This window comes from Protomyctophum parallelum (genome assembly GCF_964188405.1).
Source record: "Protomyctophum parallelum genome assembly, chromosome: 21".
NCBI lineage: Eukaryota > Metazoa > Chordata > Actinopteri > Myctophiformes > Myctophidae > Protomyctophum > Protomyctophum parallelum.
The window spans coordinates 22204177-22229645 of NC_139713.1; the positions used below are offsets into that span (position 1 = coordinate 22204177).

Sequence of the window (25469 nt, forward strand, 5' to 3'; positions counted from 1 at the left end):
CAGACTAAAGAAATTTGAATCGTGTGAGAATCGTGATCTCAATTCTTGTGGAGGAAAGGAGATTCACATTTTGAGCAAGAATCGTGCAGCACTACTTGACACTCCTGCCTTACCTGGTCAGCATCCCTCTGGTTCTGTGCATGGTTACTACCCCCCATGATGGAGTAGACGCCGATGTGACCGTCGAAGGCTGCGGCAGACAGCACGGCAGGGTTCCTGGGACACCACTGGATGTCAAAGCACCACTGAGTGCTGGCGGGGAGCTCGTATATAACCTGGAGAGTACAACAATGCCACGTCAGTCACGGTGGTGCAAACAAACAATCTTCCCATGACAATGAAAAAAATACCTATAGTATATCGTCTCTGTCGGAAGGAAAGGAAACCTCATATGTCCAAAACTGTTGCTTTTCATAACTCATTCATATTGAGTAGTGCAGCGTTTCGAGCTTATAGATCTGCTACTTTTTCCGCTTTTGTGTGACGCTGTAGGATGATCAAGAAGTAGGGTTCATTTACGAAAAAAGGGTTAGGGTTAGAATATGGAGATAAGAGGTTTCTGCCCGACAAAGACGACATAATTCAATGAACCGAATGAACCTGAATTTGCTATTGGTAGTCCACACTGAGTTATTGAATGAGGGACCTGTGGTCGATGCAACTATTGTCTGAATATTTACCTCAGCCGTGTTAGGATTCCAGCACAGAATTCTGCTGTCCTTCCCACAACTCAGGAGCAGCTCTGGGTCCGCCAAACTCCATGCGATGGACAGGACTCCCCTGGAGAAACACCACCACAGAAACCCTTTATATTCCACAACTTATTTCGTAAATTAATGCTGCGTTTCAGCATCGACATCACAATGCACACATCTGTCCATACCAAGTTTTCCCGATCCGATATTTATATTTTTATAGAACACATTTATGCCATATCACAATAGTATAATATCCCAAATCACAGACATCATAATATTGATACCAGTGATGCCCGATCACGTTTTTTTTTGCTCACGATCCGATTCCGATCACGTAATCGGATCGGGACAACCCTAATCCCAACCTTAGCATTGTCTTCCTCCCCACCCCTCCGTTCTTTGTACATATACCCGTTGATAATACTGAGTTTTCCACCAGTATGTATTGTTACTGTATAGTATATATACTATTGATGAGTCGAGTACAATAGATAGACCACAATTGAAACAAGCCAACTGAGGATGTACTACTGTAGCGGTACTGTTAACAAATGTATAAATAAAGTATTCAATCAATTAATCAATCAGTTTTACTTTGATTATATACCCAAGTACCGTGCATCTCCAAAACATTTCTACTAGTTCTAAGAATATTGTGCACGACAAAGCATACATCAAGCCAACAGAGCCTGTACAATACATGCTCCTCACAAACACTGTGAACTGCATTACCGTGTGTGGTTCTCAAAGATCTTGAGAGGGGAGGTGGCGAATCGCAAGTCCCACATCTGGATGACAGGCATTCGGTCATCCTCGGAGGCCAGGACCAGCTGAGTGGCCACTTCCGGGTTCCACGCCAGCCCAGAGCAATGCATCTGAACAAATCCCAGACACAAACAAACAGGCATAAGTATTCATGTATTAAAGCTAAATTAAATCTCACAACAGAAAAAAAATTGAAAGTGTTTGAGAACCACTGATATTGGAATTGTACAGCAGAAGTGAAGTTCACATATAATACCAGCTCTGACAATGTGATAAAACCGGTTTGTGTTATGATGGAGCCGATTCCAATTCCTCAATGTTGAATCCGGTTCCTCCAGTTCAGAATACCAACCCTATTCTTCATGCAACTAAATAGTACAATGCCAGATGTGGTTAAAGCTGCCAAATATCAGATTGTTTTTCTCATAATCGGCCGATACCGATACTGATCTTGTGCGTAAGGGGAATTTTTTATTATTTCCAAAATTATTATATGTCAAAACCCACATCAAAACTGTTCCCGTGTGTGGCGAGGAAGGAGAGAATGTTTAGGCGTGTCACAAAGATGCAAAACTATATTATACTATATATCTGATTGACTTTTATACCACTTGAATGGTATAAAAGATCGTTTTCTCCAGATCAGGTAAATTGCCGATCGGATCCGAAAGTAGTAGGCTATCACTAGCTGTCAGCCTGTCACCAACACCCCACTAGACAGTAGAAAGTAGTAGGCTATCACTAGCTGTCAGCCTGTCACCAACACGAACACCCCACTAGACAGTAGAAAGTAGTAGGCTATCACTAGCTGTCAGCCTGTCACCAACACGAACACCCCACTAGACAGTAGAAAGTAGTAGGCTATCACTAGCTGTCAGCCTGTCACCAACACCCCACTAGACAATAGAAAGTAGTAGGCCATCACTAGCTGTCAGCCTGTCACCAACACCCCACTAGACAGTAGAAAGTAGTAGGCTATCACTAGCTGTCAGCCTGTCACCAACACCCCACTAGACAGTAGAAAGTAGTAGGCTATCACTAGCTGTCAGCCCGTCACCAACACCCCACTAGACAGTAGAAAGTAGTAGGCTATCACTAGCTGTCAGCCTGTCACCAACACCCCACTAGACAGTAGAAAGTAGTAGGCCATCACTAGCTGCCAGCCTGTCACCAACACCCCACTAGACAGTAGAAAGTAGTAGGCCATCACTAGCTGTCAGCCTGTCACCAACACCCCACTAGACAGTAGAAAGTAGTAGGCTATCACTAGCTGTCAGCCTGTCACCAACACCCCACTAGACAGTAGAAAGTAGTAGGCCATCACTAGCTGTCAGCCTGTCACCAACAGATTCAACTTTCAACGGTAACAACAAGGACAGTGACACAGACGCAGAGAAGACTTTAACAAACCACAAAATACACCCGAGTAACGCCAAGTGTGGACAAGGACAGACGGATGTACACTGCACAGATGCAGTCTGGTGGGGCGCCCGCTGGCCTAGTGGCCCAGGCGCATGCCACATATTGGCTCTGGCCTGACAGCACATTGCGTGTTCGAGTCCCGTTCATGACAACCTTTGCTGCATGACTCCACCCCTCCCTCTTACTACTGTCCGTCTTCACTGTAACTATCAATAAAGGCACAAAAGCCACACAAAAAAACAGAGGCAATCTGGTGAGACGTAGGAGGACCTTAGGCAGGAAGCAAACCATAGTCCTAGAGAACCCAGTGCCTGCTCATTCCCCAAGAACACACAAGGCAGAGAGAGCCTCTTGATGGCTCTGGCATAAGAGAAAAGACAATAGCTGGAAGCCTGGAAGAGAGTGGCAGTCCTTTGGCCACGGGTTGAAACACTCTATCAAGGCTGGGGACCACCTGATGACCTCTCTTCCAGGCCAAGGCTTTATCCATTAGGAACGGATTATAAATCACATTTTTGATGTATTTTCAAACTAAAGACAAACCGGAATCACTTGAGGGTAGTTTGTGCCAGTGTAAATCTTGTGTTGCTCAAATTAATACAACCATTCATGCTTTAAGGTATGGTTTCTTGTGTCTTAAACTCTGAGTTCATGCTAACAAGAGTTTTAAAAGAAACGACCACACTGTGTTAAGGCACGGTACGGAGTTGAACAACACTTACTCTGTTGCTGTGGTCGCTGACTTTGATGATGAGGTCATTCTTGCGCAGGTCCCAAACAGAGGCTCGTCCACCGGGGCTGGCCGAGGCCAGGATGTGAGCCACCTGTCTGTTCCACCCGATGCAGCTGATGTCCTCCAGAGGCTGATCAAACACACACACACACACACCAAAATATAATAGATGTTTGACCATTTGGTCAATGACTATGACCACTAGTCGCCGCTGTAGGCATCAGCCCATTAGTCGCGGACAACATAACATCAATATTAATATTCAAATCACTGCTGCAGTGCCCTATATGTGTGCAACTTAGGTTTGTGTGTGTGACTATTTTCATGGCAGACCCCTGAACAGTGTTTGTGCTGATGGGAGCAACCATAGACATAAAAAGGTAGACGCCTCCTTCGGCTCTGGGGTGACTGTACTCAATGAGGGCAAGCTTCGGCGTTGGTGCTTCACTAGTCTCGCGTAGCCAGACAACTATTGCGAGAGTCAACAGTCTGTAACACAAGACTAGTGCTTCGCAGAATCTTCTGCGCGCGTCACAGAGCGGACGTTCAGCTCTGACAAGTCCCGGAAAAGAGATGCTGTAATTGGCAGCGTGGCATAGCATGCCTTCAGCAATTCCGGTCGATACACGGCGCTCCCATAGCCACTTTATTTATGGCTATGGGAGCAACAGTGTGCCTTGACAATGTGTGTCTCCTGCAGGGGGCCCCTGGCAGCAGTAACATGGGTTACTGAGAATAACCCAGGGTCAGTAACCCAGGGTTACTGCGAATACTCGCACCAGGGGCCACGTGCAAGTATTCTCATGGCAGAGCCCTGAACAGTGTGTCAGTGTTTGTGTCAAGTGTGGTGCGGACTAGCAGAGCAACGGTGCGTCTCTCTAAAGTCAGGGTGTTACTTTGCAACGTCCACAGTCCAAGAAATTACCATAAACGTCATATTTCAATCAGTCATCATCACCTTCAACCTTGCGCTTTGGGCATTTAGGGTAGACATCAAGGTTTGAAAAAAAGCATTTATGTTTTTGCCATATCTGCCCTGCCATTGTTTACAAAGCCTAAAATGCAAACAATATGTCCAATGTTCAATGCCGAAAACAATGAAATCATTCATCACAATTACTTGTATGACAGAAATATATATCGTTAGACTACAAAGTCATGATTGTGACAGCTCCAGAGTCCAGACAGGTCAACAGACTCAACAATGGATCCTTTCTGTACTGTACCTGAGTTTTAGGTCCTGGTGTCATTGGAGATCCAAAGTTATTCATGTCCCAGATATAGATTTCAGATTCATTTCCACCAGATGCTATCAGATTCGTCTACAAACACAGGGGAGAAAAGGTTGTATTGTTTTGGATGCCAATCAGTAATATTCAAGCAAACAATATACAAGTAAACATTTCACCAGTATTTCATGAATATTGAGCATATAATATTGTTTCTCAACGTCAGGTCAGGGGTCCAAATGGATCATTACAGGTCTGCAACTCTGAGGGGGTATAAATATATTTTTGTACACTCAGAGTTAACTAGACACTAAGGATTTTAAAATGTTGAGTGGGGAATGGAGAGGTGGGGTTCCACACCATAGTCTAATCTCTGATGCATATCAAACTGGGGGTCCTTGAAATTAAAAAGGTCCAGAATGACTGGCCTACAGTACCTGGAATGGGTTGACGTCGAGAGCTCGCACTGGCCCTGTGTGCTTGTCACTCTGGGAAATGATAGCGTCACTTTGACCAGCTATGATCTTGGCCGGGTCGTACAGTATGATGTCACCGTTCTCGCCTCCTGCAATCAGGACCCCGGATGGGAGACCTTCCGATTCCATTCCGTGGGGACCCCACACCAACTTGTGATATCTGAAGGGAGCACAAAAGAAACAAAACGTTGACTTTGTACACAACAAGGAAGATAACGCAAGTAGGAACTGCAATACATTGTATATCCAGATCTCACAAATCTCTTATGTGGGTCCCTGGCACAACATCTGAACCACTGCTCCATCTTGTGCTGACATGTTTAGTTCTACTATGAGACGCTTGGTTTGATGGGCCCGACAAGTGCGTCAGCCGGAAAATCGCTGCACCTCCAAAGCACCCTCAAGCATTCCCATATGGGCATATTTAGAGGGTTTTCAGCTGAGGTTAGAAAAAAGCAACAACAAAAAAACAACTAGCAGGTAGGGTTGGTACAATCATTACATTTTACTTGACGTTTGCCATGATACAAATAATTGCGATTAACGATTTGTGTTTTGGGAATTGAACATCAGCACATATGGTAAAAATAAAGGTTGTCTTTTAGCCTTTGTAAACAAAACAACAGAAATGACAGGCTCGCTTGTACATCTGCTATTTCCCGGAACGATGAAGACAATTCTGATGATTGTGCAATCACACCAGTGTGAACTAAGTGGTGCAACTTCCCCCCACCTCTCTCTCTCTCTCTCTCTCTCATTAGTAGGCAACAGTGCATCACTATCCCTCTCTCTGTTTCTGGCACAACAGCGCCGCTACTGGTACTCATAGTCATATACTGGTGCTCATTAACCAACACATACATAGGTGAACCAACACATAGGTGAACACGGACATTGCTGTTCCTTGGAGTGGTTGCACCACTCAAAAATAATAGCCATCATCTCAAATAATTGCGTTCAGGTGGTGATTCATTGTGACAGGCTCTAGTCGCAGGAGCACATTCCTAACATGCATTCTTTTGTTTTGGTGCTGGAGGAAACCCAAGTAAACATGAGGATAACATGCAGAACCCACACAGAAAGCTCACATCCAGGGTCTTTTTGCTATGAGGCAAATCACTGAGACATAATTGTGACCGTAGGTCGCATTTAATATGAAAACCTGCATCTCCCGTCTATGGTCACGCCTCCATATGGTCACGCCACCATATATGGCCATCTCCATATATGAAGATCACGACACTGACCTCATCTAACCCTGGATAACCATACATGGAGAAGACATAATGCCGGCCAGCAACTCTACATCTGACCTCAAACCCTTTGACCCCCGTCCTTCATGTTCTGACATTTCATATGTTGATCTGACCTCATTAAAGCCTGTACACTCAAGACACGCTCCATATATGGCCAGTACAGAAATCATTCCATATGTTGATCTGATCCCCCATACCAAAGCGCCACCAGCAGTCTGCCGTCACCCAGGCGGATGCGTGCACGTGACCGGGTCACTTCTCGCCCTCAGGGCGTCTTACTGGTATATTGACTATCAACTACCCACTGGTTCCAAAACACTGGGTCGGGTGACTCAGGTCCCGACCCAGTGTTTTGGAACCAGTGTATTTATGGGTCCCTGCCTTTATTTTTGGTTTCCTACATTTTGTTTCTATTTATTAATATTTCAAAGCATTTTCAAAAAACATTCCAAAGAAAGATTTTCATGAATTAAAAACAAAATTCAATGATTTTTCAGTAATTTCATGAAGAAATCTAAGAAATTCCACAAATTAGAAAACAAATGTTTAAGAAGTAGTGAAAATAGCCGATCTACAAGCTCACAACGTAAGTAGTAAGTACCTATGAGAGGTGGGGAATGTGCCACATAATTTCATGTCCAGAGATGGCTCGGCCAAATCCAGCTGAAAGATCTCCAACGCGGCATTGGAGCTGAAGGAAGCATCCAACTGCTTGGCTGATGTTCCTGCAAGAAAGACAGCCGTTGAAATGTGTTAATGTCAGACCAGCGTCAGTGCATGACGCGGTATAATGTGTGACCGTTTTATTGGAAATGACCAGAGCTGTGTTTCGGTGCAAGTCCAAATCTTCATGAGCGGGTCACACAAGTGAAGTCTTCATAAGCAAGTTGCAAGCCAAGACGCATGTCTTTTCTCTGTGAATACGGACCATGTCCAAATATCATATATAACGTGTATGCTTACATAGCTGAGACCAGTGTGTGTGCATGCGTCTAGTATAAAGTGCCACAAAGCTATATTTTCCAAACCATGTACTCAAAAACTAATGTAATACCCCAGACCTGTAATGACAGAATAATACGTTTTACTATGAAAATTTCCAATGTTCACCTATTAATTATGTACAAGTCAGGTCTCAAGTAATTTGTGTCCAAGACGAGTCACAACTTAAGTATGGATTCTTTCTTTGTAAATAAAGTCTGACTCAAGTTCAAGTCTCCAGCTCTGGAAATTAGGCTTGTGTGATCCAGATAAGTATGAGTAGCACACAAGACTAGTTTGAGTTTAAATGTTCTACCACATAACTGCCTGAAATGTAACAAACTGAAAGCAGCAGGTGTCAACATGTGTAGTGCTCTTGTGTTGTGTACACCAATCACACACATACCTGTTGCCAGGTAAATTGGGTGGTGGTTTGCTGGACTCCAGCTCTGGATAGCTGTGCGACTGATCTCTTTCAGTTTCATCCTGACTAGCAAAAAAGAAAAAGCACAACATTTCAGAAGGAACATTAGAAACAATTTTTACTTTAACAAAGTAATGTACATAAAGGGGATATTGGTCAAATTTCTTGACAAATTTGTCATCAAGAAACTTCTTCTTTAACCACTTGAACCATATCGTTTGGGGCAGAAACCTCTTATGGTCATATTTCAATTTATGTTTTTTCTTAAATGAATGCCAATTCCATACTTCATAAGATCATCATACAAAGTGTCACACAAAAGTAGTGACATTGGCAGCTCTACAAGCTTATAACAGCTGACGAAGCTAGTCGTGAGCTTGTAGATAGTTTTACTATTTTCTTTAGAATAAACAAAACAGGTTTACACTTTGTTTTTCGATGTCCCAGGGTCCCCCAATATAAAGCTAGCTCTTTTTCCCTTGACAAAAGTAGGGTTCATGCATGTGTAAATGACACCTGCCCAAATGGGTGTAGCTGATGACAATTACACACCTTGTCAGATTTCCTCTATGTATCAGCCTCAGGTACAAAGGGGCTATAGCCTATAGGCCTACTAGGCATGTGTCAATATAAAAAATATAAAATGTAATGGTAAGTAAAATACAGAGTTTTGCGTAATTATGCAATGTTTATGAGGGATGGGCTTGCGTTGCATAACCAAGGAACATGGATGTGTTACTTGGTAACAACAGCTTGCACTTCAGTATAAGTTCAATACCTCCCCCTGTCTACACGTAAAAGATTTCCATTCCAATTCATAAATTAACAAAGCTTCTAGACAGGCCTTCTGCGAACACCAATTAAGTCACATTATGCAATAACAAGTCAAACCGATGTAAACTAAATGTCATTTTTAGCATAATCTGTCAACTGCTATAAGTTTTTTTAAACGTGCAAACAAAAGGTCAATAAGCTTGGCATGGTGTCTGTCAATTCGAAGGGGTTTACTTTTATTTTTGTCCCTCATACGAATGAATGCAGTGAAACATCGGTGTGACATGCTCAGCAGACTGTTGACAATACAGAACACTGGCTATAATAACATACGGATTAATTCAGAAAGGGGTCGAATAGTATGAAGCGACCGGGTCGTAGTCTACATTCTCAGTAAAATAGTATTCTACTGTACATAGAGTACAATGTGTGCAAAGTACAGTATGTGCACTTGTGCAGGAGGCTCTGCTCTGTGCCTAAAAGGGTCGGTCTGTGTTTACACAGAAGCTTTTAGCTAGCGAGCTAAGAATAAAAATGGGATTTAGAATGGATCATGCCTTGAATCCAAAACCAGTCATAATCTGACTTCAACCATTTATAATTGTGGCCATTCCCATTGAAACGCTCACTTCACCGCTAAAGGAAGACACGGGGCACTGTGGCAGACAGTCAAGTCGTGCCTTGTTGTTGGTCGCGATGCTAAAGGGCTATTTTATCTGTAGCTGGTGGAAAAATAGCCGATCTGCAAGCTCACCGTTCGTCGCGGACGCGAAGTGCACCGAGTTTGCAGATCGGCTAATTTTCCGGCGTGCGACACCGTTGCACCGGGGAAGTACAGTTCAGCGAGGAAGCCTTTTGGCTGTGCCTACAGCTACCCATTCAACCAGCCCCCGGTAAAACTACGAGAATCACGTTACTTTTAAATGACAACTTAATCCGCTTACCTTCTCTTGGATTTCGCCCTCTTCACATGAACGCGTGCATGAAACGGGCTTTTGCAAACTGGAAATTAAACTTCCACTCTCTGCAAGGTTTATTTTCCTTCCCCCCCAGCCCAGATCTACTACTGTACAAGGGACTCTTGAAGAACTACGGGTCCCGGCGATGCGTGGCTCTCTCTCGCTCTCGCTCTGCTGCAGACAGAGTTGAGTAGAGTGAATTCCACCGTCGTCCACGTCCCCACTCACTCTGCTCTCCAACGTGGCATAAAGGCACACAGTCTCCTCCTACCAACAGAACACCTTCCGGGAGACGTAGATCATCCATGCGCACAGCCCTGAGCATTTACATACACTACAGGCTGTAGGCCTATAGTGTATACATTACACAACAACAGTGCCTGTAGCCTGTAGGCAGGCCCAGACCCATGCGGTAAACAAACTTGTCTTCGTCACTCGGGTGCTTCGTCAGTAACATAACTTCTCAGGGTAAGCACGTTCTAATTCTTATCTTTCATCTTGGCATGTATTTAACATAAAAACGGTAGAACCAGGCCATTCATTGTGGCCTTATTACAAAACACCACTTAGTTTTGTCCATGTGGAAATCATTGCATTGTGAGCTTGTAGATCGGCTATATTGTCAAAACATTTTTCATAGATTTGATGTCGATTGGCGGTATTCTACACGACGGGTACTTAAAGTACCATAAGTACCAAATGTGAAAGTACCGTACTTTTACATTTGGTACTTATTTGAAATTGACACGCCTGCGTTGCTGCAGCAACGAGTCGATAGGCCGGGTTCCAGTTCCGTCACACAAACTTCACCAAACTTTGCTACACAAAACATGGACAAATTATACTTTTTCACTTTGTTTGCTCTTTATTCTATCCCTTAGAAAAACAATGTCAATTTCTTGCTGGAAAGATGAACAAAATGCATTTAAATTCCACAAAAAGGTTCAACTGTTGTTAAAAGTATTAATACATAATTAAAACAATAATGACTTCCCAGATGTATTATCTTTCGCCACTAGGGGGGAGAGCATTTATTTGTTATTTATGCATAATTTGCTCTTTACCCTCCAGTTGGTGGCGGTAATGCACCCTAGAGTACCCAGGAGCGAGGAGTCAGAGAGCGGGAGAGACAAGAGAGTAGGCCTACAAAATAAAAATGGGACAAACTTTTGGGTTAACCTTAACTTCAACATCAACATTAACCTCCAATCTCAGCCGATCGACTTCGGTCAGATCATTCTGATGCCGTGGAATGGAGTCCGACGGGCAGTCGGTTCGACTTGCCGTTTAATTCGCAGGCAATTTGGTATTGGGAAGCGCGGCTTGGGAAGGCGATTGTCCATGTGGCTGCTGTAACTGTTTTGCCTGCAGGACATGGGGCTGCTGCGTCGTGTTCCAGAGCGTTCCGGGATTTTGGTGGAGGCACTGGAGGGTTCCCGGCTCTGTCGGCGACCGTCACCTCCTCGGCTAGCTTAGCTTCTCTGCCTGGTCGTATCGTATCGGCACCGGGCAGGCTGAGCTACAGCCCATGTCTGATGTGGAAGGGCGCAGTGTCCAGTGTGGAGGAGGATAATCTAAGAACAGTGTTCCAGGCTCTTGAAATGGAGTTTTCCCAGCTCTATCCGCGACGTCCTCGGCTACCCATGCCATGCATAGCCGGGCTGAAAGACGTCAACTTTACCTGGTAAAAATATGTAAGCAGTGTGGTCAGAGTTTCACTCAGTCAGGTAGTCTGAAGAGGCACCTGCTTCTCCATAATGTTCCACTGACGCTGGTTTCCCTCCTCAAAGCGGGTCACCGCTTTGAGGAGGTGACCGGCGTCACACGCCTTAACCTTTACCCGGCCGACCATGAAGCTAAAATCCGTCAGGTCACATTGACGGTCACCCCCTCGGATGCCGATACCGCCACTAAACGGAACCTCGAGGATGCAACTCGGCATTGGATGACCTTGTGTTATCGGACGGACTCTGGAGGTATATTACGCCGAACAAATTTCCACCCTCCTGAACACTTTAGTGAGCCTCCCATGCCAGGACCTGGAAACCTCTTGGTCTTCGGCCTGTCAAATAGCACATGTCAAACTCAATCACGGGGAGACACTTCGCCAGGTCCGCCACTAGCCAGACTGTTCAGGCACCCTCCTGAGGGCCCAGATGGAGACTGGTGTATCAGGGGCGTCAGGTCCGTCATATTAATGGGGGATGAAAACCTCAACACCATTCCCACGCTTTATGACCACAGGGTCCAGATCGACGTTTTTAGGAGAGCGTCGTCCTCCACGCGGCGATAATCTTATCTAGAAATCCTCGCAAAACATTTAAAATACCCCTACAAGTGGTCCTGTCTTTCGGACCTGATGTTAAACAGGAATATTCGGGCGTGGCTATGTCTAAGGCTGTCGAAAATCTGTGGAGGCACGCGAATAAAAAATTCCCCAGGGCCAGCATCACATTCTCCTTGGTCTCCATTCCCAGTGACCTTCCCACTGAGTCGGTGGACATCCTACACTGCCTCAATGCCTGCTATTCCGCATACCCCCATATTCCGGGACTCCCCCAGTCTCAACTGACGGCCCAAAACAGCCAGCTCCCATGGACCAAAGACACGGGCGCCAACATTTTGAAGCTCATAGTCCAGGTGGAGAAACACAATAATGTCAAATAAAATGTTGAACCCCTGAAACTGTGTCTGAATTGTGGTTATTAAGCAGCGTCTGATCTGTCCGCTACATGAGCCTCATGTGAGGGAGAAGTGTTATAAATAAGTGGTGCTTATCCACGGCGAGCCTTTTCAGGCAGGAAAAGCTGTGAGTGTCTGTGCCATGAGGCTCCGTTCTGGAGCAGAGAGCTGAATGGAGCCCTTGGGTGGTACCAGGGGAAAGGGGCGGACCAGCGAGTATGGATGTGTCCCAGGGGCAGGTGGTTCTTTTGGCCGCGGGACTCCATCTCTTAAGGCCCAGGAGGGGTGCTTAAGGGTGGGTACTCGGGGACCCACGGTGCCCGCCCTCGGCCGGGTTCCAGAGGACAAGTTTCCCCTGAAAACAGCAGATCTACGAGGGCAGATCTGGGGGGGTGCGGTACCCCCTGTGGCAACAATTCCCCGTGCAGGGGAAGGCATGCCGGCCTCAAGCCTCCTGGCTGGGGATAACTCCACCACCTCTCCCCCTCTCCTGGAAGTAATTGACAATATATAAAGTTAAAACACCAACTTTGATGACGCTGTATTGCTTTGTTTTAAAAGCATGAGGTTTTCTTAATTTCCTGAAAAATGTATAATTTTGGAGTTATGAGGTTTCCTCCCCACAGCAGAGATATTATTTATATATATATATATAAATAATAATATACGAAATATTGCTTCCACGATTATATATATATATATATATATAGTGGAAGCAATAATTCGTAGTTAGCCGGGGAGCCACAGGCCCAAAAGCTCAAGGAATACAGATTAACCAGACTTTTTATTTGCGTTTCATCTATTCACTCTGCCGAAAACATTGCGAAAAAAGGTTATGGCCATTTCTGTATACCACACCATAGACAACCAATACAAGGCAAAATAAAGTAGTTTGTGACATTTCATAATTCTGAATCATTTATATGCTCCATTAGAGATATGGACTCAGGACATCATATTGTTTCAAACTAAGGACTGTTTTCATCCGTATTCTTCTGGAACAGATGCTGGAGTTGCTACTCTCACGTAACATTTCCTGAACAAGCCAAACCTTACCATCTGCTAGCTTTATCCAAACCGATTTTACTTTTCCACAAGATCAGGTGTTTAAATATTAGTTTATTTAGAATGTACCCTCGAGATTTAGGAGTAATCTTTTTCAAATAAGAATTGAATTTATTGTACATTTAATGTATAGACACTGTTCCTTTTTAGACCAATGAGTGTTCTTTTGTGCATAACTAATGCTTGGAATGGATTCAGAATCATGAAAACCCCCTAGTTGGACATGTCACATGCTACTTAAAGCATGATGAAATTTGGAAAATGTTTCCTTATATTTGTGTCAGTCTATCGTGTTTTATACAAAAATGGCCATAACGTCTTTTCAAGATGTTTCCGGCAGAGCAGATCTCTGTGGACATTAACGACCAAAAACAAATAAAAAGACATCACAGGTCCTCTCAAATTTTGGGTGACTGGCTACAGAGGATTATTGTGAAATTACTGTTGTCCAAAAACTGCTATATCCTATGTAACTAATTAGCCAATTAGTTTGCAAAACAATCGGAAACAAATGTGTATTGCTAAGGGTTTGTTTTAAATACATTTAACAAGAAATGTACTGAAATAACTACCGTTTGTGCATTCTGACATGTGTCTTTGAAAACACTAGAATACCGATATGCATACACACTCTTAGTTAGGGTTTCTTGAGTGTTCCAAATGCAACCTATCAGGTCTCCGAGGGTCTCTGCGCCCCACTTATTGAACCACTAATAAATACGCTGTCCAAAAGCGCCGCAATGCACTCAGTGGAGACCAGGCCTTAGTAGTTACTTTGCAGATTTTGATTAATTCAAAACATACATTAACTTAGTTAACATACATTAACTAATAAATGATTATGAATTATGGGCCCGGACGTGTCACTCCCCATCTCTCTCCACCCCCCCCCCCCCCCCCCCCCCATTTCCTGTCAGTCTACCATCTCTATCAAACAAGGCAGAAAGTCCCAAATATATAATAAAATAAAAAAGACCCATTACTGTTCTACTTTTGCATTGCGTTTGTTTTGATGCCAATACTTTAGGACCTTTACACATGTGGCCTGTAATTACCACCGTAACCGTTAAAAACGTCTTCCACCACTACATATTTCAAATACAAGTAATAGTAGTAGTATACAAGTTAAGTGTGCCTGTAATATGTATGCTCACAGGCGAGAGAACCTGTAATATGCATATACAGCCACTAGGTGGGGACAGCAGCCCTATATAATCCTGCAAGTGAAAAGATGCTGGGAGTCCAGGGAGGCTGGGCTGGGAGCCTGATAAAGAAAAATGATGGATCACCCTTTCCCTAGCCTCGATACCCAGGCTTTCATTTCGTCCGAGTTCCCCAAAGTTCTCACATAAAAAAAAGTATTTCCCCCCCCCCCTTATACAAATGTGTAGTTGGTTGTACGGTTAAGTAACGCATTAAAAACAGTGATAATATCGTGGGAATAACCAGTGATATATTTTTCCATATGGCCCACCCAAAACCAAAAACACACTTTGTGATTTGTACTTTTGAATACTTAAGTATTCTTGTAGCCGAGTAATATTTGTCCACATACACTTTTGACTCCAAGTATTGGGGTTGAGTACTTTTGTCCACCACTGACCAGCAGAAGCAGAAGTGTCCGTCGTCCAGCAGGAGAGACGCAAGAGCAGCAGAGGTCTCAGGGATGAGAGGAGGATCAGAGGAGACACTTCCTGATGTATACAAAATAAAAAAGGCATACATGGATTAAAGCCAAATAAAATCTCAAGTGAAAAATGTTGCTAAGTCCTAATACGCAATTTGTGAAATGAGTCACCACACACACTAGCGCTGTGTATCACTATCCTACACCACTGGAAGAAACCGCAGTCACTCAATGTTAATAGTATTTGTAGTAGATGACCGTAGCACAATTTTATTTTTGCGATTCAAATTGTATTGCTTTTTCAGTTTAGTCAAAGGAATAACTGCATAGAATGTACATAAAATAATCATACCGTAGCACAATTTTTAATTTGCACCCGATGGCCAGTAAAATATTGAAGTCTGTGTGTTAGACTAGAGTTTGACTGGATTGCTGAATTCCTACAATGACCAAAAATGCTTTGGTGTACAACCCCTCCTTGTGGAAAGGCCCGGGGGAGGCTGCGTAGAGGTGGGACTTGTACTTCAGGAAGGAAGTGAAGACTACATTTTCATGACAAAGTTTGGTCATGATACTCATGAACATGGCATCATTGATCCAACTAAAAAACACATAAAAACCCCAGGAAAGTGTCCTAAACGTCTCGCTGCGACGTGCTTGTAGATTGGTGCAGGACACACTTCTATAGAAGACTTCCATGGAATACAAATGACTGAAATCAGTCGTGGCAACTGAGAACTTGAATCCATCATGTATAGACATGATTAATATTTAAACAGTTAGTCATGTTGGCTAACTTGGGTTGGATAAAGAAGATCGAATCTGCCAATTGTGTGATCAATGAAATAGAGAAGGAGTATCATTTTGTGTTGAATGGTCCTTTTTATTAGAGGGTCAGAAAAACTTGATTTAATATTAACTATGCCGATATGTTTGATATCAATGTTATGTCGGTATTTGTGTTGTGTTGTATGTTTGAATATTCTAACTATGAAAAAGGTGTGATATAATCCCATGTAGATGGGCCACGAGGTGGCATAAATTGACACTTAAAATAATTAATGAAATAACCTAGTTTCAAGTTTGTTAAACTTCCATTAAAAGGCTATTATAAGAGTTTATCACAGGAACAGAAGAGACGGCTGCAGCCAGACACAGGAGAAACGAACAGCGGTCACAGATTCAGAGGTCACAGAGATGAGGAGCAGAGGAACTAGAGGCGCTGTATGACACTGCTTACATGCATAGAAAAGGGGAAATATATAGACATGAAAACATACTAGCCTGCTATTGTCAGAGCGATCACCCTGGCAATGCCTGCCTAGAAAGATGCTAGTTTCAAGTTTGTAAATAAACTTTAGGCTAAAGTCCAAACCACACCAATGCAACTAGTCAACAAAACCGTTGCATGCACCCACTTGCAATCATATATATATATACCCAATGGCAGTTGGGTAGGAAGGAAGGAATTGGTTCGGACGGTTGTGTTGCAAGGAGTTTTGACTATAGTTGCATTAGTGCGTACAGGAGGATAGGCCTATAGATAATAATATTGCAATGGCAAGGGTCAATGATACAGGCTACAAGCCACATTGCAAAGCAAGTCAATTATGTAACTTTCATCAACATCTGGTAACAGAATAAACTGTACAAATAGCACTGGCATTTAGGCACTAGAACATAATGGATGTTATGGCAAAGTACTCCACATTATGGCAAAGTGATCAATAACAGATCAACATGTTGCATACAAATAATATTCAAGTCAATATAGAGCATAACATGGGCTTACATGGTACGCATGGCCGGAGAAGAGTGATGTTGTAGGGTAGGTAGGTAGGCCTACTCAGTATAGTGAGAGCTGCAGGTTCTGCATGTGGCCTGTCACCTGTGTGAAGGTAGCCTCTGTCCCAGGCTGAAACTGAGTGAGGAGTGTGGCGTGAAGGACTGGTTATAGCTAGGCCAGGCCTATAGGCTATGACTGTGATGGTGTGATGGCAAACGTGTTTCTTTAGGGATGAAGAGAATGGAAATGTCCACCACCAGAGGCTGCCATTTCTCACAAGTCACAACACTATAGTTAATCTAACGAAATCCAAAATCAAACAATTACCTAGCTGGTCCATGCTAAATTACTGTAGCATGGCCGGACCAGCTCATCTTCCAGACAACGTTCTACAAACTATTTTAAACGTAGTTTTCTCTGTGTAGTATAAGCCAAGGTAGCAATTGGTTAACTAAAATATAATATCGCCAACAAGGTCAGTAGCTCAGCTGGGTAGCTCAGTGCACATTGTCTTTAACTAACTTCAGTAATCACCTGCAGGTTCATTGATTCACCACAGCTGCAGTCAAGGAGAAAAGCCAAACTGGATGGAGGAACGCTGACTGTTTAGGGTTGCCGAAAACAATTGGCATGTAGATGTAGGCCTATGTACTTTTTCCCCCCCCTTTTTGCAACGAATTAGAATGTATAGCTGTATGATTAAAATCAATTAAGCACGACTACTTGAGTCCATGATGACATGAACACATGTGATTTGAAATGAACAGCAATCAAATGAATCAATCAGTGTCCTAGTCTGCATGGCATTTAATTGGCCTCACTGGGGTTCACAACAACTGCACCTTAAAAAGGGATATTATCTAGACATTTATTTCAGTCATTCATAACTATGGTTTTCAACCAGTGGTCCTTGAGGGGGTTCCAGGTGGTCCCCAGCTAAATGATAGAGAGTTGGTAACTAAATGGACCCTTATAGATCTTTAACTCTTGAGAGTGTAAAATGAAACCAAATGGACCAATACGGGTCCATTTGTTTTCATTTTACCCAAGAGTTTTTTGTTAAACACACTAACATTGATGCATCCTTAAGCCCTAACCACACCAAAGCAACTCCTTGGGTCAAAACGGACCTGTACTCTAACGTTGTTGAAGACTGAAGTAGGACTCATAAAATGTCCATGTGACCTATCTAAAACACCACCCCTGGGTCCTGAGACCCATTACATTGAAAATCTATTACTGCATTACTTAATTTACACAAAGTCTACACAACTATAGAATGCAAGAATTGTTATTTTGATCAACGTTTGCCTGTTATATCTCTCCTAATGGTACCATATATCAATGCAGCATGGAATTGTATACAAAATCTTATCCAACAGTAACAAAATATTCTTTAGTTTTCTCCACCAGGCCGAAGGCATGGGGAGAGCTATGTTTTGCACTCCGTCCGTGTGTGTGTCTGTCCGTCCTTCCTTCCGTCTTTCCATTACCAGCTAATCTCCGCCACCGTTGACCCGATCCATGCCAACAAATATTCCTGTTATAGCGCCACCATGAGGCCGATTTCTGCAAAACACATTGCTTATGTTAGTCACACAGATTTCATCAAAATCTCACACAAATCGGTACACATGATCTCTGTAGTCATGTGATCAAGACGAGTCTGTTGGATTTCTCAGATTCTACACTGCTAACATTGCCTTCCAAAGTTCCAAAGAGTGGCCCATTTCGTTCAAAATAAATGCTGCACATCCAGAATTCTATCCTCAGAGATGCTATGAGTGATCTGGCTCTGCATTTCCTCAACAAAATGAAGAAAATTGTTGCAAAAAACAAACAAACATGTAGCAATGTCAAATATGTACGATGACAAGAGCACCCCACAGTGATGCGTTGTGAGCTTGTAGAACTGCAATTGTAGCTTTTCTTTTTAATTTCTCTTCTCTTTTTGGAAGTGTTCACCTGTGAACATGCACAAAATATGGTAAAGTAAAGTATTTATGGATTTGTTGTGGTTGTTACGCAGCATTGCATTATTTATCAATACACTGCATACTGAACCACTCAAAGGACTGGAACACTGCGGTTATTGTGAGAAAATATATGTTTATTGATAGATGGCAATTAGAAGGATTCACACAAAAACAAATGTGTATATTAATATTGTATTAGATGAGACCAGATCATGGCATGTTTTCATTTTCATCACAACAGAAGTCAGAGTAATACCAGCATATGGACCGTTAAATTCTTTCAGCTCTCTGCTTTTTGAAGAGATACATTGTTGGTAAAAAATAAAAAAAAAATCAGAAACTGAAGCTATTTCAGTAGCCATCATGGGCTGACCCCAAGGCTAACCGGTAAACATGTGAATAAACAAAAGCAATCCAGTGATTACTACAGCATATCAAATAGTACATAGTATCATAAATATGTATTTTCATCACTGCTCATATGGATGTATCCATGGCATTTTAAGACCTGCTTGGGCTCATTCTCTTTCCATATCATCTACAAATCTCTGTACAAAGCTCTCACTGTTCCCAGAACATTCTGTGAAAGTCCAGTTTCACAACGTTGGAAGCAATATAAACATTTACATATGAAATTCTCAGTTACTGTAACATAGAGAACAAAAGGCACCATGACACAAAGTCATTACACCAAAAGCATTAACAAAAGCTATGAAATATGATGGGTGGGGGGGGGGGGGAATTGGCTGTAACAGTAACATACGCTGCCAATTGTTTCATCAAATTAATCACATTATGTGACATTAGGCAGCATGGCTTTTTATGATCATTATTTACAATAGACTATGGTGTTGCAAGATGGAATTCACTGAGTGAGCGCATGTGCCCATTCAATACATCAATGGTGCAGTAAGATTAGTCTACTGTTGATGCCACCTTTATGGATGTTTGGAGAAATTAAAGTTAGTTGCAAATTAAGATGCAAAACGGAATAATAAAAGGAAAAAATGCATTATAAGCCTATTTAAGTACAAATGTTTGGTAAATAGTTGATAAACACACAATACAGTGTCATCACTGAAGGTTTGGCAGAGGTACTGTATATAACCATGAACACTGTTCATACTGTAAGTCCATATTGTATATCATATGTATTTGTCAGCCTCATTGGCACAAATCAGTCCTTATTTGTGAGCAAACATTTCCGTGAATGTGTCCAATGTATTGTGTGTGTGTATGTGTGTGGGTATATATATATATATATATATATATAATACTATATCATATTTACTCAGTTCATCACAGAGTTTATGCAGGTCATTTAGTCTCCTATGGCAGTACATTGGATGTGTAAAACGTATGGACTGGACGCATGGCTCTCATGCATGTGTGGCGTGTGGACGAGAGAGGGCCTGGATGCATGGCGATCATGCATGTGGCAGTAGCGCAGACCGATAAGCAGGCAGGTTCACATTATTTCCCACAGGGAGTTCCGTCCTTATGGCGGGGGCAATCCACAGCATCAACACTGTCTGGACACGATGGGGGAGATGTCGAGACATGAATATTGTCGTCACTGGTCGCTCTTGCACGCGCACGCACGTATCCATGCATACATATTAGTGCTGCAACAGTAAATCAAACTAATTGATCAAACCGACTTTAAAAAAAGAGCACATCTACAAACTCACAATAGATCGATATCCGATACACGCTGTGAGCTTATAGATCAGCTGTTTGCGGAAAACATGCTTCCCGATTGGTCGATCAATCGGAAAGGTTATCGTAAGAACAGTCGCTAAGAAGACACCCGACAGTTGCAGCGCTAATACATATCAGCACCCCGCGCATCGTCCCATTTTCACTTGAGCGAGTAGAGCAGCTCAGCGGTATGGCAGAGAGACAGAGGGTGGGCAGAGGAGAAGTACTGGCAGCACAGCCAGTCCTCCAGCTCAGCGTTCCTCTCCGGCTCCAGGGAACGCTCTGCGAACTTCATCATCAGCAGGGCCCGTTTCACATCCAGCCAGTTGAGGAGGCCCTCGTGACGAGATCCCTCCACCGGGCCTCCCCCGGAGCCGTGCTGCTCCATCAGGTCCTTCCTGGGGCCCCAGAGCAGGCTCTGGAGGACACGCTTGGCCTCCTGGATGTGGATGCGTTTGATGGGGTCGGGCTGGAGCAGGAGCTGGGCCAACCGCCGCAGGCCAGCCGAATAGATGGACAGGGCCGGGATGGGGGGCAGGTCCTCGCAGGAGTAGTCTTGCTCCTTCAGCGCCGGGCTCACTTCGAACGGGTTGGGCTGGTGGAGCAGCTCGTAGATCAGGATGCCCGTCTGGAACTCGTCGAACTTGCGGTACTGCGCGGCCGAGACGATCTCCGGCGCCAGCCTGGCGTGGTCACGCTTGACCCGCGGGTCGGTGCTGGCTGAGGCGGCGTCCTCCGCAGAACGCCGCTTGGCCTTGGCGAAGTTGCTGATGAGCAGCCGTGGGAGGTGACGCTGGCTGTCGCCGGCGCCCGAACCGTTGCTGGTGACGCTGTCGTTGGCGGCGGGCTGCGGCGGCATGGGAGTGGGCACGTGGCCTTGCTGCGCCGCTGACAGCCGGCGGTGGTGAGGCACCAGCAGAAGGTTCTCCAAGCAGAGGTCGCGGTGCGTGACACCGTTCTCCTTCAGGTGCTCCAGTCCGCTGCAGAGCTGCAAGAGCAGGAAGCAGATGCGGCGCTCGTACACCTCCGGCTGGGCCTTGTGGAACGCCTCCCACTCCCGCACGAAGTCAGCGGTGCTCTGCTGGGGCACCTCGCGGGTGATGACCACCACCCGCTCACGATCCGCCTGCTGCACGGGGAGGGAGGGCTGGGAGGAGGCCTCGTCAAAGGGCAACATGCTCTGGGGGACACAGGCGTTGAAGTGGCCGCAGTCCTGCTGGAGGTTGAAGTGAGGTGGCATGCTCTGCTGCACTGATAAGCCATACAGGTGACCCTGCTTGGCTTCCATGGATGGACTTTTACAGATCTGCAGAAAAAAAAGAAGAATCAAAGGGAACATATATTAATTTTAGCTTCTTCCAGGGTCGATTTCAATTCAGCTCCAATTCTCCTTCAGTCAAAGTCAGATTCTCACATGCAGACTAATGTTCAGCTGGAAAACATTATAAAAATAATTTAGATTCCACGAAACCAACAATTGCCGCTCAGTGTTTGAAAACTACACACAAATCTCCACACAAACAAGTGGAATTTATCATTTCAGTTTTTATTTTCATATACTGTATAGGGTTCAAGAGATTAAAGCCTGATTGAAGGGAACGTGTGATTCTATTTACCTTTACGGCATAGGAGCTGCTGGCGTCCGAGGCACAGGCGGCCGCGTAGTACACGGCGTCGCCCGCGTTGCAGCTGGGCCTGTTGCAGGTGAGCTTGAACAGGGACCAGTTGCTCTCGTCGAACCTCAGCGGGCTCCTCTGGGAGCGCGTGAAGTGGTCCTCGCACTTCAGAGCCAGCCGCCGCAGGGACTCCGCGTAGAGGCCGCCGAGCTTCGAGTAGACCCCCTCCCTGCTGTCGATGTTGCTGAGCAGGGTCTGCAGCTGCAGGCTGGAGCCCGAGTTGGGCGCCGCTGCGGAGCACGGCGTCTCCGAGGCCGAGAAGGGCGCGCTGAGCTGGGGCGATGACGAGCAGGTCACGCTGCCCCGGCAGTGGACGCCCAGGCGCCCGCCGCGGGTCTTTGGCGCCTCGTCCAGCGTCCGGGAGCGCAAGGGACGGGTTAGCGGGGCGTGGTAGCGCTCCAGAGACTCACTGCAAGAGAGGAAACCAGGGTTATGATTAGTTAACTAAAACTAAAAAAAGAACCATGAAAGAAAATGATGCTTTACAAACGCTAACAAACTTAACTAAAATAAATATTTCAAATACAAGCCTAATGTTTTGGGTGGATATGAAATCTTCCAATATTTCTTAAAACATCTTTGTTTTTGTAGTCAATATACAAGTGAGTTTGTAGATAGGCTATATTCGCTATATTTTTCTCTTGACTATGGGGTCTTGACTACCCCATATTAAAAAAGAAAGAAACTAACACCAAAAAAAAACGTCAACAAATAAAACAAAACTAGCAAAACCAATGTGAAAACAAATGCTAAACAGATAAAAATAAATCTAAACTAATGTAAAAATCACACCCGTGTGAACTGAGTGGTACAACTCCCCTCTCTCCCTCTCCCCCCCCCCCCCCCCCCCTCCTCTCCTCTGTCTCTCGCTCTCTCTCTCTCTCATTAGCAGGCAACAGTGCAGCACTAATACTATCTCTCTCTCTCTGTTTCTGGCACAACAGTGCCCCTACTGGTACTCATAGTCATTGGCTCATTAACGTCACATAGGTGAACAACACATAGGTGAACACGGACATTGCTGTTCCTTGGAGTGGTTGCACCACTCAAAAAAAGCAAAACCAAAAATGACCTGGAAGAGAAGAGAGGCCGCGGGTCCACAGGGCTGGACGGCAAGCTGGCCCGGGAAGAGCCGCCGTTGGCGGGTCGGCACACGTTGCTCTCCGAGCCGCTGAACGGAAGGCGAGGGTAGGCGCGGACGAAGGGCTTTCCGCTGGCGGCGTCGGGGGCGGACACGGTGCGGTTGACCATCTTCTTTTCCGGGAGCGGCGGGGGCTGGCCACCGCCGCCGCTCAGGCCGTTGTTGAACGGGTCTGGGCGGGGCGGGGGCTGGCCGCTGCTCAGGCCGTTGTTGAACGGGTCTGGGCGGGGCGGGGGCTGGCCGCCGCCGTTGTTGAACGGGTCTGGGCGGGGCGAGCCCGGAGCTGAAGTTATCGGACTTCTTGGAAACGGAGAAGAACAGGAGGCCATCCGTGATGCATCTCGAGAGCCTGAGAATAAACACGAAGAAAGAAATATGTCTTTTAGGCCAGTAGTTCTCTCCTTTTTCTGTGCCAAGGAGCCCCAAATTGGACCCCCATCTGCATACGGTATTTTGTGCAAGGAATCCCCAGAAGAGAATATTTATGTTTAAAATAAATTAATTAATAAAAATTTAATCTACATTATTCAAAATTAATATTATTAGATTTGGGTTGCTTGACAAATGAATTACTTATTAAGAAATAATAATGTTAACCAACACATATCTGTATAGTAAAATAGACATGTGTGGGTAGGGGGGTGAGTTGTAGTCTGAAGAGGCCATGTCTTCAGTACACGATGAAGATACAGCTTTGTCTATTCGTGATACCACTGAAATAACTATCAAAAGTTTGCCATTTAAAAGAACATGTACGTTAATTGCACTGGGTACTAGGTAGGTAGAATAGCCCTGAAGACACTGCAGAGATTCAAAATGATGAGTGTTTGTGTTTGAGACAGAGATACAGACAGTCAGGTATGCCGGCCAGCAGACATACTGTAGATACAGAATAGGACACCGTGACACACCCATCTGTGGTTAATGTTTAAATATCAGCCTCCACAATCGTGGTAGACACTGAAGACTGTACCGAGTCATCAGCACATGTTTTGTAGGTGACAGTGGCCACTGTGTTACTACGCACATTTACTACACACTCACACACCCATCCAGCACAAACACACCTTTATTGCCATGAACGAGGGTTACACAATAGTGATGAACTAACAATATAATATTATCGGTATAGGAGGTAAAATGTATGAACTTTGCCCTATGGTGTAGATTTTCACCATACTGTTCTGGAGATTAGAGCTTGTTTTCCTTTCTGCTGTACTATAATGTACTTCATTTTCACTCATTTTATTGTATTTCATATTCGAATCATTTCTCATTTCACTCAAGTGTTTTTTTAGCGATGGAAAACACCTGAGAAAAGGTTTTGTATTTTAAGGTTTTATATATGTTTCTATTATTGCCGTTTTGTAAAATAAACAGCTGCCATGCAGTTGCCATACCAGTGCTTTAACCCTTCGGAAGCATTTGTATTGAAGTTTTAAGTAGATGATGACCACGCAAACCTGGTGGCTACACGATTCAGCATCGAAGGTGATGCTCAGAAATGGAGGGATGCCTTCCGTACAGCTATGACAAAATGGCAGAATTAAAGACTAAACTGAAATGTTGACATTGCATTAGATGAGAGGAGATGCTGAGATAATTGTGTGGTGTCGACGGTAAATGACTGCTTTCATGGAAGGGGAAGACCGTAATGAAGAAAGTATACCGTTTAGGAAGTAGCCCAGGCCCCTTTTTTTCCTTCATTATCTGACTCCATAATTATCTGTTCAAACATTCCCCAGGAAGTTACAGCAATTAAAACTGTCTGAGGAGATCCACAGAGATTTACATCCAGCGCATAGAGAACAGACACTGAACTCCAAATCCACGAACAGCGTGAGATTACTGTGGCGCGTATCTCTGTTTCCTCAATTGGACCTCATCTTCTCAAATTCAAGTGACATCCACGAGATGTCATTTTGGATTATTATTATTATGTCAAAGCCAAAATCATCCGGGCCAAGTCCCAGACAGAGTATATTACATTCTGAAAGAGGACGATGAGAGAAAGAAAGCAATAAGCAGACCATCTGTTATCTCATTTCTCATTTTACAAGTTAAAATAACCTTTTGTATATTGTTCTTCCAAACAAAG

The 25469-nt window shown here is 44.3% G+C and overlaps 2 protein-coding genes across 6 annotated transcripts in view; both read right to left on the minus strand.

Moving 5' to 3' along the window:
- Positions 1–9867, minus strand: part of sec31a (SEC31 homolog A, COPII coat complex component) — a 29877-nt gene extending 20010 nt beyond the window's left edge. For 3 of the 5 annotated variants that reach the window (XM_083793874.1, XM_083793873.1, XM_083793871.1), the window contains exons 1-9: positions 9703–9860; positions 7967–8050; positions 7181–7304; positions 5285–5483; positions 4845–4940; positions 3608–3748; positions 1431–1573; positions 681–780; positions 114–275 (exon numbers count right to left, since the gene is read on the minus strand). In XM_083793874.1, coding sequence (XP_083650000.1) covers positions 114–275; positions 681–780; positions 1431–1573; positions 3608–3748; positions 4845–4940; positions 5285–5483; positions 7181–7304; positions 7967–8045 — 1044 coding nt within the window. In that variant the 5' untranslated portion in view covers positions 8046–8050; positions 9703–9860. Of the gene's footprint in view, positions 1–113; positions 276–680; positions 781–1430; positions 1574–3607; positions 3749–4844; positions 4941–5284; positions 5484–7180; positions 7305–7966; positions 8051–9702 lie in introns of all 5 variants that reach the window. The other 2 variants (XM_083793872.1, XM_083793875.1) reach the window with 2 other exon arrangements.
- A 9136-nt stretch (positions 9868–19003) lies between these two features.
- The window catches only part of prag1 (PEAK1 related, kinase-activating pseudokinase 1), a 30824-nt gene continuing 24358 nt past the window's right edge, over positions 19004–25469 (minus strand). The window contains exons 5-7 of the mRNA XM_083794195.1: positions 23303–23720; positions 22171–22639; positions 19004–21860 (exon numbers count right to left, since the gene is read on the minus strand). Of these exons, the coding sequence (XP_083650321.1) occupies positions 20715–21860; positions 22171–22639; positions 23303–23720 (2033 nt within the window). The 3' untranslated portion in view covers positions 19004–20714. The remainder of the gene's footprint in view (positions 21861–22170; positions 22640–23302; positions 23721–25469) is intronic.